This window comes from Clarias gariepinus, chromosome 26 (genome assembly GCF_024256425.1).
Source record: "Clarias gariepinus isolate MV-2021 ecotype Netherlands chromosome 26, CGAR_prim_01v2, whole genome shotgun sequence".
Taxonomy (NCBI): domain Eukaryota; kingdom Metazoa; phylum Chordata; class Actinopteri; order Siluriformes; family Clariidae; genus Clarias; species Clarias gariepinus.
In genome coordinates, this window is record NC_071125.1 from 18,300,320 (window position 1) to 18,314,019 (window position 13,700).

Genomic DNA, 13,700 nt, shown 5'->3' on the forward strand with positions numbered 1-13,700 from the left:
TACATCTTTAATTAAATGCTTATATAGTGTGCAGGTCTTCAATTCTTTTGCGTTTGCATCATGCATTTAATGTCATACATACAGTAAGCACATGAAAGTACTGTACAGTACCCAGTAACCACCTTAGTCAGAAGTTTGGACACACCTTGTAATTCCATAATGTAATGGTCTCTCCTGACTTTTTATTTTGTCTACACTGTGAAACAATGCTGAAGGCATCCAAAACATGCAATAATCTCGTTTGAACAGTTGATATAGATCAGTTGAGATATGTGTCTGCTATTTAAGCTCTATAACAGCTCTCATTTGAGGTGGTAATTTCCTGGGTTCGCTTTCCTGGGTTGGTCTTCATGAGAGCCAGTTTCATCACGGTGCTTGATGGGTTTTGCAAATGTACTTGACAATACTGTTATTGCAAAAACTATTCCAGAACAGCTCACATTCATGTCTTAAAATAACTGACTGTTGTTGTTGCTGCTTAATTATGTAATGCTATATGTGTTATTTCATAGTTTTGAAGAAATCCAGTATTCTTCTAGAATGTGGAAAATAAATTCAAACTTGCGTCCAAACTGTTGACTGGTACTGTACTTAAAAACCTTTGCTATATTCATAAACTATGATGCTCATAATGGTCATATTTGGTATTATTTGATTTTATAGTATAAAATCGCAGACAAAAAACAGTGAGTTATAATCCCACAATCCAGAGCCACTCAGAAGAGGATGGGTTGCTTTTTCAGTCTGGTTTCTCTCAATTTTTCTTTTTCATGTAGTCTTGGAGTTCTCCTTTCCACAGTTACCTCTGGCTTGCTCATTAGTGATCTCAATCTACATCTGGATTTCTGTACAGCTAATTGGTGAGAACTGTCCTGGATTAGACGCATCATATAAATGGCATTTTCATTTCCTGAAAAAAAATATGTAGTGCTTGGAAAAAAGATATTTTTAAAAATAGTACAAAGGTTGCTATGTACAGTAACTAATCTGCTGATGTGGTGTTCCAGGTGTTTGCTAATGCCTTGCCTAGCAGTTTCTATGGTATGTTGATATGGTGGTTGTTATTATGTTATTCCAGGTGGTTACAAGGGTTTTTCTACAGTATGCCTGGTGATTGCTACAGTAGGGTGTTGCTATGGCCTTCTTTTGGAATATCGAGTGTTTGGTGTGTATTGCTAGGTGATTGCTATGGCATTCAAGGTGGTTGCTAGCATATTCCTATGGAGTATATATCCATTAGTTGTTAGGATGTTGCTTAACAGTTGCTATGGCGTTCCATGGTGGTTGTTAGGGTCTTGCTATGGCATTCCAGATGGTTGTTAGGGTTTTCCCTAACAGGGTTAGGGTTTTCCTATTGTACCCCTGGTGGTTGCTAGGGAGTGGTTTAGGAGTTGATATGGTATCTCTGGTGGGTGTTAGAATCTTCCTATAGTATATACAGTAATTGCCAGAATGTTGTTTAGCAGTTGCCATGGTATCCCTGGTGGTTGCCTGGCTGTAGCTATGATGTCTCTGTAGGCTGCTAGGGTTTTGTTAGGCAGTTACTGTGCTGTTCCATGTTGTTTTTTAGCTTTTTGCAAGGTATTTTAGCTTTGGTATCCCCGTTCCTAGTTATTGCTGTAATTACAGGGGATTATAGGGTGTTGCCAGGCAGTTTCTATTCTATTCTTTGGGACTTGCTGGTAGATGGTTGCTATAAAATTTAGATTTTCTTTACAATAAACTTCAAAGCTGCACTCTTAATTGCTCAGATGAAAAATAAAAGGTGTTGTCCAAATACCATACATGTAAATGTTAGGGTGGTGTTATGGAGTTGCTAGGTAGCTGCTATTGTGTTCCAGGTATGGTCTTTACACTGATCGCAATAAAAAGCTGCATAATGTGTTTATCATTACAGCATGTAAGTTCAACAAGCTTCAAGACACATGTACACCAACTTCTGTTTATTTGGAGATTTTTTTGTGTAACATTTTTCTGGCACAACAGAAGCATCAACATTGAAATGTGCATGTTTGTATGTACAGTGGTTTAAAAAAATAAGTCAATGTTAGATTGCTAAAATATTTACAGTCACTTATAATAAACAGTAATATGTATGTACATTTTATAGAAATTCAAGATGTTTCCTTCTTAAAATGAAATTCAGTTTTATTTAATCTAATGGTAAAGGTTAAAATGAATAATTTGTATAATTACACAGTATAATAACAGTGTCAGGAATACACGGAAAAAATAAATTAGAGCTTCGAGTTTTAAACCTTCCCATGTTTCTTTAATGTCCTCCACCTGTCCTTAAGCATCACGCTGGTCCGGTCTTTGAAATCAAATTCCTGCAGGATTTTAGACCACTTTCCCTCTCCATATTTCCTCACACCTGCCTTCAGATGCTGGTCCTCTTCGAAGAGCCACTTCTACAGGGGATGCAAAAATAGTATTTTTACAATGTGTATAAAGCCTCTGTACCACCTATATAATCGGCAGACTCTTTTGTTTCTCCATTGGAAAAGAGATCTGTCATCTTCGCAGAGTTTATAAACTCTTACCTTCTTGGTTCGGTATTTGGAGACGGTGTTTTGCTTTGGTTGCGGCATTTGGCAGCTTGCTCTGGATACTTCTGTACAAAGTAAAATATAAAAAAACATTTTTCAGTACAGTGGAACCTCGGATTACGAGTAACGTGGTTTACTAGTGTTCCGCAAGATGAGCAAAAACTTTTCATAAATTTTGACTTGAAAAACGAGAATTGTCTTGGTTTATGAGCACCAAGTATCATGCATCACGCATGTGCTTCTTGTTTTGATGCCGAGCGTCACGTGATCACAACTGAGCCACTGGTTTCTCTCTCTTGCGCTACGAAATTGTAAGTAATCGTCTCCCCTAGTGGGTCCTAGTGCTCGTCTCTGACTGGTATATTCAACATCCGTGCATGCGTGTACTGTTTACTACAACACTGTGACCATGTGTGTGTAAAACATATTTTATTTGTGTTTGTAAGCGTGTTTGTACAGCGCGTGTGTGTGCGTATAAAGCAAGAGCAAGTCTCATTAGAGGGTAAAGATCCAGAGTTTCTGTGTAAGGCAGTGTGTGTGTGTGTGTGTGTGTGTGTGTGTGTGTGTGTGTTTGTGTTTTAACTAACTTAGTGGCACAGAGGGTAGAATTACTAATAATATCTTATTGGATATTATATATCTAATATCTTTATATATATAATATCTTTGGATACAGTGGATGGTTCAAGAGAACGGTAAAAGAAAAAAGTGGAAACATAAATCTCAACAGAGGTAAGGGTCGTGGCCACATGCTGTCTCAAATTTTTCATGCAGCCCTTTCACTGTTGCACAGGAAGATCAAGACCTCTTCAAAGGTCCACCAGAAGAGCAATAGTTAAGGAATCCCCTTAATCTCTCTAGTCATTGCACTCTAATGACTCTCCCTAATCTCACTACATTGCTGTTTCTTCTTAACAACTTTCTCCCTCTACTTACTAACAACTCTCTCTCCTACTCTCCACTGTTCACGTGTTCACAATGATCATTTTCAAATAGGGGAAGATCTTATGACCAAAGAGGATATAAATTTGTGGAAATTACCAACTTCCCCTAGGATAAAGAAGCTATTTGAAAGAAGTCCATTTGACATGACTCAACTCCCAGATAACCTCACCTGGATGAATCTTTACAGACAAAGAGGCACACTGATAGAACTGGACAATAAAACCAGTCCACTACCTCTTTCCAACTGGAGAATTGAGCGGAGATAATTAATTACTAATGGGCCATAAAAAGGTAGCGAGGCCTTTGGGGTGTCACTTAAATTAAGCCTTTATTTAATGAAAATCACATATCCCAGCTTGGAGATAGGGATCAGAGGGCAGGGTCAGTCCTGATACTGCGGCCCAGGAGCGGACAGGGTTAAGGGCCATGACCTTCTGATCAGTAAATAGTAACCCTGAGCCTTAATCCTCTGAGCTACCATATGGGAGAGCTCAAAACACATATGCAACTGTCAATCATTCCACATTCACATGTGGATTACCTCATCATCAGTTATACAAGGCAGAATTTCCCAAACATAAAAATTAACATTTCTTTAAAATCACAGCTCTGATTCACAAGAGACGAAGATGAATGAAGAACAAGAAAGTAATTTAAAATCATATGGCTTTGTTAATTCATTTACATGTTTTTCAAATGTTAACATTAATTCCAAAACATGGAAGGTTTTTTTTTTAATCCCTGTATCATCATATTAATTACAAAATAATTTATTTTTTATCTATTTATCGTAGGCAACCTTTCACCATCCACCAGCAGTACCTTTAAAGGCCACTAGGAAAACTGATAAATTAGATTAAAACACAACTACACACTGCTGATTTTCCAAATAGGTCATACTTATTTTAGTTGGTTGGTGAGGAAGACGTTGCAGTTTCTTTGAGCTTTCTGGTTTCCAGGGACGAACAGTTTTGTTGGAGAAAAGCTTCTTTTTGGGCCTGTAAGAAACACAAGAGAATAACAACAGCGTTACTGGGCACAGGATTTTGGAAACAGTCCTGCTTTTAAAGCTGTGACACAATGTCATCTTTAATAACAATTTCCAAGAGTATTTAACCATAACTGAACACTCACTTTAGATTAAGCGCTGCTGAAACAGTAGTTGTCTCTGGCCTTAACATAAAGCAAAAAACAAAACAAAAAAAAAAACACAATTACAAATAGTAATATAAGTTGCTCATGTGTATATCTTTGCTTCGAGACATACTTGTCATCATGTTGCTACTTTTCTCACTTTTTAAAACTGTCTGGTTCTGGTTCCTCGTAGTTCTGTTCTACCTCATGCTCTGAGGTCTGCTCCGGTCTCTCATGATGAACCTGAACCACTTTGGAGGCAGCCTATAACACAGAGCCATACAAGACATCTCATCAATCTTATGACATAATAAAGACCATTAGATTACAGACGTGGAGGTGAAAGTGAAGAAATGAGAATCTAATTAATCCTAATTAATACCTTGAACAAAAAGTCAGAAGGATGTTTTTCAAGGAATGTGTCCAAGAACATGTTGATGTTTTTGAGGAGATGATCGAAGGAAAACCTTGTTAGGAGCTGATCGTATACATCCTTCTTAGACACAATGATGGATAATTTCCTTTGCAGTCTCTGTGGATAGTGGTAATAATAATACCAAAAAATTGAATTAGGACAAAATAAGGGAAGAATAAACTCAGGATTTTTTAGGAACACCATAGGATTATTAGGAACACCATACTAATACGGTGTTTGACCCCCTTTCGCCTTCAGAACTGCCTTAATTCTACGTGGCATTGATTCAACAAGGTGCTGAAAGCATTCTTTAGAAATGTTGGCCCATATTGATAGGATAGCATCTTGCAGTTGTTGGAGATTTGTGGGATGCACATCCAGGGCACGAAGCTCCCGTTCCACCACATCCCAAAGATGCTCTATTGGGTTGAGATCTGGTGACTGTGGGGGCCATTTTAGTACAGGGGACTCATTGTCATGTTCAAGAAACCAATTTGAAATGATTGTGATGTTCAAGAAACCATGAAATAATTTAAAATAATTTATGACATGGTAAATTATCCTGCTAGAAGTAGTCATCAGAGGATGGGTACATGGTGGTCATAAAGGGATGGAAATGGTCAGAAACAATGCTCAGGTAGCCCGTGGCATTTAAACAATGCCCAATTGGCACTAAGGGGCCTAAAGTGTGCTTAGAAAACATCCCCCACACCATTACACCACCACCACCAGCCTGCACAATGGTAACAAGGCATGATGGATCCATGTTCTCATTCTGTTTTACGCCAAATTCTGACTCTACTATTTGAATGTCTCAACAGAAATTGACAACATTTTTCCAACTGTCCAATTTTGGTGAGCTTGTGCAAATTGTAGCCTCTTTTTCCTATTTGTAGTGGAGATGAGTGGTACCCGGTGGGGTCTTCTGCTGTTGTAGCCCATCCGCCTCAAGGTTGTGCGTGTTTGTGGCTTTACAAATGCTTTGCTGCATACCTTGGTTGTAACGAATTGTTATTTCAGTCAAAGTTGCTCTTCTATCAGCTTGAATCAGTCGGCCCATTCTCCTCTGACCTCTAGCATCAACAAGGCATTTTCGCCCACAGGACTGCCGCATACTGGATGTTTTTCCCTTTTCACACCATTCTTTGTAAACCCTAGAAATGGTTGTGCGTGAAAATCCCAGTAACTGAGCAGATTGTGAAATACTCAGACCGGCCCACCTGGCACCAACAACCATGCCACGCTCAAAATTGCTTAAATCACCTTTCTTTCCCATTCTGACATTCAGTTTGGAGTTCAGGAAATTGTCTTGACCAGGACCACACCCCTAAATGCATTGAAGCAACTGCCATGTGATTGGTTGATTAGATAATTGCATTAATAAAAAATTGAACAGGTGTTCCTAATAATCCTTTAGGTGAGTGTTTATATGACAAAGAAAACAAGAAAGAGAGAAACAAATACAGTAAATGAAAAAAGCAGACTGCAAGTAACAGAATCTTAAAAAAGGAGAAAACGTCAAAGAAAGTAAACATTAAGTAAGACAAAAAAAAGGAAGAATAAAGAATTAATTTATGAAAGATTAAATTAAACTTTTAAGGAAAGAGAAAGTAAAAAAATCAAAAAGAATAAAAAGAGATCTTAAGAATGTAAAATAAGGAAAATAGATACTGTACAGTGGAACCTCAGTTCATGAACGCCCCCCCAGTACAAACTAATCGCTCCATGACAAAAAAAATCACCTAAAATTTGTCCCTTTTCCTCCTTGTTACTCCTTCACGTAACTCGACTCAGAAACCGCCATCCCAGTTTTGCTCAGTCCACAGTCGCGGATCATGCATATGATAAAAGAATTTTGTGCAAAGTGGAGTGTCCAAGACTTTGCCGAGAAGCATCATCAAAACAAAACTGTGTCGAATAAAGTGCTACACCCTATGAATGATAACACAATGTCTTACTTTAGGACGATTGTGTTTGCTCTCTCACATTTTTTTCATGTTTAATGCTGTATTAATTTTGTATAATTACATTTACATTACATTTAGGCATTTGGCAAAAATCCTTATCCAGAGCGACTTACATTTTTATCTCATTATACATCTGGGCAGTTAAGGGCCTTACTCAAGGGCCCAACAGGGAAAACTTGGTGGTCGTATGATTTGAACCTGGGACATTCCAAACCAAATTCCAAATTTTATATTTTGTGATATAACCAAGATAAACCAAAAGTTAAATATAGTTTAAAGTGATCAGGAACAGACATGAACGGAACTTAGGAACAAATTACGTTCGTAAACTGAGGTTCTACTGTGCTGTAGGGCTGCAACTAACGATTATTTTGATTATCGATTAGTTGGTCGATTATGTTTTCGATTAATCGATTAATCGGATAACGCCTAACCACTTCTTTAATTTGATATTTTGCTTATAACTATTTAAAAAAACATAAATCAGGTATTATTTATGTATAAAAAGAAACTTTTAAAAATGCAAAAGCCACATATAGAGTTTAATAATCTTTAATTTTGACATTTTAAATGAACATCTTAAATGAAAATATAATATATACAGTATAAATATATACTATATATATATATATATATATATATACACTTTAAAAAATACACTGATATATTCAGTTAATAAGATATAAACAGCTAAAATAATGTAATTTTGTATAATAAAATGATGTATGCATAAGTAAAACCACAGTAAATTACAAGTTAACTTTGTAGTAGACTATAAAAAAACTGTAGAAATGCATAAAGCTAATAGTCACAAATATACTGTTATTTGCATTCGCTGAAAACCACAACATTTACTAAATGTTATATTCTACTGTTATTCGCACTGTGTAAATTAAGCTACTCATTTAACTAATCACTATTGCTCATGAGGTGATTGCGCAATGTGATGCTAGCGAGTAGCCCGTGAACAGATCTAGTGCGCGACTGTCCCGAAGTTAGCAAACAGTTTAAACAAAAGCACTTAAACTATACAACTTTTACACGATGGAGATACAGTTTTTACCGAACCTGCTGACCTTTCGCCATCCGTAACACCAACACGTTTTCTGTTTAAGTGTTCGTGCATGACATGCCATGAAAGCTCGGTCTTGCATAGCGTGCAGGTTACCGTCTTCTTAGAGGCGTTTAATGTAAATTGCTATCAAACCTTGGAGGACTCGGGGCGTGCGCTTTATCCTGCAGACGCTCCTGTAACATCCACTGCGCGAGCGGCTGTGTATCTGTGTGTATTTGTGCATCTTGTGGTCGCGGTCTTTAGTGACGTGAGCAGCCCAACTAATCGATAACCGCATTCGTTGACAACGAATTTCATTATCGATAATTATCGATTTTATCGATTAGTTGTTGCAGCCCTACTGTGCTGCAATAAAAAATAGAAAAAAAGGAAAAGTATATGATATATAAAAGCAATAAGAAAAGTGTGAGTAAGAAAAAAAAAAGATAAAAGAGGAAAGAAAAATATTAAACGTATATTAGATTCTCCACAAATCAGCCATAACAGTTTTAATACAGTTAAACATTATGTATTAACATTATAAGTTTGCCTTGAGCCTCCAGGGCAGCTCTGACCCCTCGTACCACTCCGCAGTAGCTCTGGGGGTCTGCTGTAATGTCTGACATCAGGAGGTTGGAAGTGGATATTGCTATTGTAATTATAACTGATATAACTAATGGCTGATCGGCATATATATGTGAGAGTTTACACACAAAGCTACTGATTGGTCAGCTGCTTTAACGTGCACTGTGACATTAAGACATTACTGCACCACCAACATCCTGGTACTATGCAGTTGTAGAGCATAGTGAAAGAATGCAGTGTGGACCGTGTGATTTTAGACAGTGTAATTAAGAGGAAGTTACCTCGGGTAAATTTGTTTCTTTCTCGAGCCACTGCAGTGTGTGTGCTGCGAGCTGAGTGTTCCCGTTCTCCAAACACACACCCACACACTGGAGTTAAACAACACAGACAACACACACACACATTATTTAAACTTTGTATGCCATTGAATAGAGGAGAAAATGGTGTAAACACTGCGTAGTGCTGAATCCTGACCTGAATAAATAACAGGTTCTTAATGCTGTCGTGTAGCGCGGAGTCGTTGATGGTATCTTTTAGACAATCCCAAACTGAGAGAGCCGACATCAGTGGAGTCACTTTGTTATTCATGTCGTAATGCGCATCTGATAAAACACACACACAGATAATTACCCCTAAAGATCACGAATGCGCACAAAAATCAACTTAACTCAAAAATACTTAAGTTATTAATTAGAGATGGGGGGGATAGGTTCGGTTACACAGTCTCTGCACTCGGTTACACGGTCAGAAATTAAATTAAAAAAAATAATAAAGTGGTAAAGTTAGAGGTGGTAAAATGTTGCAGTTCCTTTATATAGTTCAAGAGGTGGCACACTAAATTAATTAAAACAAAATATAAAAAAATAAATTAGTATCGAATCAGGATCTTTATTAACAAGTGATACTAACAGTATCGCAATGCAAATCCATTCGGCACCTAGGTATCGTGATGGTATCGTGATGATATCGTATCAGGTGGCCCCTGGTGATTGGAATCACTACTATTAGTCATAACTAGGCTCCTTATAAATTTTTTTAACTTTCTGGATGATAAAAGGAATAGTCTGTTTCTTTAAAAGAAATTAATTCTGATATTTCTAAAGTTTTTATATTTTTAAAGAAATGCCTGCCCTTGCTGCAAACTAACGAGTAGCCATGATTGGCTTGCCTAATACAAAGTATGTGTGCCGATTTGTTATTCATTGATGCAGATTTGTTTCATGTACTGCATGTTATAACGAGTGAGGGGCATTTTAGATAAGCATTTCTGCATTTGTAAAAGCTCTTTGACGCTAGTTTAAGCTATGAAACATTTTTATTCTTTAGTCGAGCAGATGCTTTTCTACTGGTTTCAGCGTCTCTATAGTTTAATATAATCTTTATAATAAATAATAAAATAGAGTATGTCGCATATGTTGCTTTTTAATAAATAAAAGTTTTAAAATGTATGATACTTTTCCAGATCTTAATTATATTTGTGCATGGCATTTACAGCTATCAATAGTAAATAAATAAACAATACTACATAACACATAGAACACTTTAAATGGCGGATCCCAATAACCAACACACACATGTGATCAGAGATCGGTGATTGGTATTGGCTGGCAGCATTCCTAAAAATCCTCTAATTTAAATTGCACTCATAGATTTTTCAGTGTTGTTTTTGTTTACTGGTACAAAAAGCCTGGAGGATATATAGAGTATAAGTGTATTAAACTGCTGAGAATTCACTTCTATAATGCTTTGCAAAAGTCTCTTTACAGTAAACAAGTGAATAGATTGCAGTTATGTTTCCAAATTTTACATGGATGTGTGTCAATGGAGTATGGCACTTAGGAATATTTCAGACCAGATGATAATGCATTAAACAAGGAGAATAAAAGTTACCCAAGTTTTTGCCATCCATGATTCTGGAAAGCAAGCAGCAGATGGTTCTCTTCGTTTGCTGACTGTCCTGAAGCTGGTCCTCGTCATCGATCATCGCTGGAAAAATACAACCAAAAAGGTTTTACTTGTACATAAACAGCAGAAACCAAGCCGTCAAGGGTATATTATCAGGTGTGTTATATAATGTATGTTTACAGAAGAACATTATAAGAAAACACCATTAAAAACATACAGTACTGCAATGATAAAAGAAAAGTCCAGCCTACAATTAGATTAGTATTGAAGTATTTGGACACATTTAATGATTCAGGTGAGATCATTAAATGTGGGTGTGTGCTGTATTTTCCTTCTCCCTATGAGATGTTAGCGATTGAGCCTCGCTGACATAAGGGATGACAGTGACAGCATAGTGATAATGAAGCTTAAAAGAAGACATATTTTAACGATCACAAATGTAAGAGACATGTTACTTTTCAGCGATGTTAATGAAATTGAACGTGGAGGTAAAGGAAACAGTCAACCCTGGACTTAAACAATGTAATCTAATGCTGTGGGAAACACTGATTGTTTTTATCTTTTTCAGCATACGGTAAATGTATCTCACACACACGCACAAGGATCAACGTCGTCTATATCGCTTCATCCTATATTCAAGGTCGCGTAGGGCCTGGAGTCTATCCCAGGAGGCTTAGGGTACGAGGCGGGGTCAATCCATCTCAGGGCACACACATACACTCACAGAAACACACTACAGGCAATTTGGGAACGGCAGTTAGCCTAACCTGCATACTTTTGGGACTGTGGGAGGACACCAGAGTACCCGGAGAAAATATATATATAAGAAAAAAACACACTACTGTGTAAACAGCCACATACAGTTCCAATTGTGACATTAATTACTGTATTAGGTATTAAACCTGATGTTAAGCTGTTATACAGACTCAGAAAAGATCGAAAGCTACAGAGAAGCATACGATAAGAGCAATAACATCTTCTTCTTTGTCTTTCGGCTGTTCCCTTTCAGAGGTCGCCACAGTAAATGATTTGCCTCCATCTAACCCTATCCTCTGCATCCTCTTCTCTCACACCAATTAACTTCATGTCCTCTCTCACTGCATCCATAAATCTCCTCTTTGGTCTTCCTCTAGACCTCCTGCCTGGCAGTTCCAACCTCAGCATCCTTCTACCGATATATTCACAATCTCTCCTCTGAACATGTCCAAACCACCTCAATCTGGCCTCTCTGACTTTATCTCCAAAGCATCTAACGTGGCTTGTCCCTCTGATGAACTCATTCTTGATCCTATCCATCCTTGTCACTTCCAAAGAGAACCTCAACATCTTCAGCTCTGCTACCTCCAACTCTGCCTCCTGTCTTTTCTTCAGCGCCACTGTCTCTAAGCCGTAGAGCATTGCTGGTCTCACCACTGTCCTGTACACCTTTCCTTTCATTCTCGCTGATACTCTTTTATCGCACAACACACCTGACAATAACATCTTTGACAATAATATATTCTACACTAAATATAAATTCTAAACTATGTACTATAAATAAACTGTTTAACATTTGCCTTGTGCCGATAAAAACAATAATTATATAAACTACCACCTGCTATGGTAAAGTACTTTAGTTTGCTGAGTGTCTAAGAAGCGCATGTGCTATTTATTAATGTTAATATTAAAATCGTTATTCATGTTTTGGCAAGAGGCAGCACAGCACCGTAGTGGTCAAAATCTCCAGGGATCAGCGACAGGGTCGAGGGTTCGATTCTCTTCTCGGGGTCTGCGTGCATGGAGTTCGCATATTTTTCTCTCCAGTGCTTGGTGGGTTTCCTCCCAGTACTCCGCTTTCTGCCCACAGTTCATAGACATGCAGATTAGATTAACTGGCGTCCCAAATTGCCTGTAGTGTCTGAATGCGAGTGTGAATGTTGACTGGAGGTCCTCCCCCGATCGTAAAAATGTGAATAAATACAATGGTCAACACTGGTCTCCACAGTCCCTATTTGAACTACAGAGGTTCATAAATGGATGGATGGAATATTCTGGAAATAGATTCACAAATAAATCACTTTTTATACATCTAACTTAGAACAGAAGGAGTGAAAATAGATAATTAAATTGAATGAACTCACAATACATTGTTGTATAACTAAATTCTCTGTAATTTATTAAAATAATTAAATCTAAAGAAAATAACCAAAAATAATTAAAATGTATTACTAATATCTTTAATGTTGTTTGTGGGGGAGATTCGAACAGTTGACTCGAACTGAAGTAAATTAATTTCGACTTGTTTACTTTCCCGCTCGTGCACCAGTAAATCCCGCCTCCTGCAATGTGATTGGCTGCGAGCTCATAATCACAAAGAATCCGCCACTCCTGACAGAGAGAAGTAAAGCACTTGGCCCACACCACTACAGAAGGCGGGGCGAAGCTGCAGTAAATAAACAATAAAACAGTCGCTTAAAAGGAGCTTAGACATAGTTATTCAGACATAACTTACCTTCAAACACTTTCAAAGTTTTACTAAACTTCTCGGCGTTCTGTTCTCTGTAGAACCCGCACAGCGACAGGAAGCAGAAGTCAATCATCCACGATTGAGCAACACTTTCTACTTCACACGTGTTGACTTTGGCGCTCGTTGTGCTTGATATAACCTCCTGGGCTTCTTGTGCGGCCTTGACATCCATAGTGACAGCCGTGTAGCTTAAAAGCTTAAAGTTTTTCTTCTTCTTCTTCTTCTGTGTGAAACAGATAAAAAAAAACTCAAATGAAGGAAGACGTTCTTCTTCTGCTTAATACGCTGCTTCTGCTTCTTCTCAGACGCTTTTGCTGCCACCAACTGGTCGGAATAAGGTATTACACATGCAATTAAAGATGCAATAGTCAATTTTTTTATTCCTTTCTTGCACAAATAATCTGGAAACTTAACGTAAAAAAAAAAAAAAAAAAAAAGCCCCAGCTCCTCCAAGACCCTTAAATCCTGTCTTAAATCCTGTTAGCCCCAGGGGCATCAGATATACAATTTTTTAAACCCTTAAGATAAATGTTATTAGAGTAGGGTTAGTAGTATATCAAATTCAAATTTTATTTTTCACATACACAGGCATACACAGTACGATATGCAGTGAAATGCTTACAGGATTGCCAGTGACCTT

General features: G+C 37.6%; 1 protein-coding gene across 1 annotated transcript; it reads right to left on the minus strand.

Moving 5' to 3' along the window:
• Window positions 1-1,942: 1,942 nt before the first annotated feature.
• Window positions 1,943-13,335, minus strand: terf1 (telomeric repeat binding factor (NIMA-interacting) 1). Its single transcript, XM_053488004.1, has 10 exons — window positions 13,046-13,335; window positions 10,540-10,635; window positions 9,124-9,251; window positions 8,931-9,017; window positions 5,011-5,160; window positions 4,789-4,892; window positions 4,629-4,667; window positions 4,395-4,492; window positions 2,544-2,614; window positions 1,943-2,411 (listed from the first exon to the last, which is right to left on the minus strand). The coding sequence occupies exons 1-10, from the start codon at window positions 13,230-13,232 to the stop codon at window positions 2,253-2,255; spliced, it is 1,119 nt and encodes a 372-aa protein (XP_053343979.1). The 5' UTR covers window positions 13,233-13,335; the 3' UTR covers window positions 1,943-2,252.
• Window positions 13,336-13,700: the final 365 nt, after the last annotated feature.

Excerpts from the sequence above, each read along its gene's own strand:
- terf1 (XM_053488004.1), bottom strand. The coding sequence starts at position 13,232 with ATGGATGTCAAGGCCGCACAAGAAGCCCAGGAGGTTATATCAAGCACA. Across the intron at positions 4,893-5,010 it reads CTTCTGACTTTTTGTTCAAG|GCTGCCTCCAAAGTGGTTCA; the intron begins GTATTAATTAGG and ends TCTGTGTTATAG. Across the intron at positions 2,615-4,394 it reads TCACCAACCAACTAAAATAA|AAGTATCCAGAGCAAGCTGC; the intron begins GTATGACCTATT and ends TACTTTGTACAG.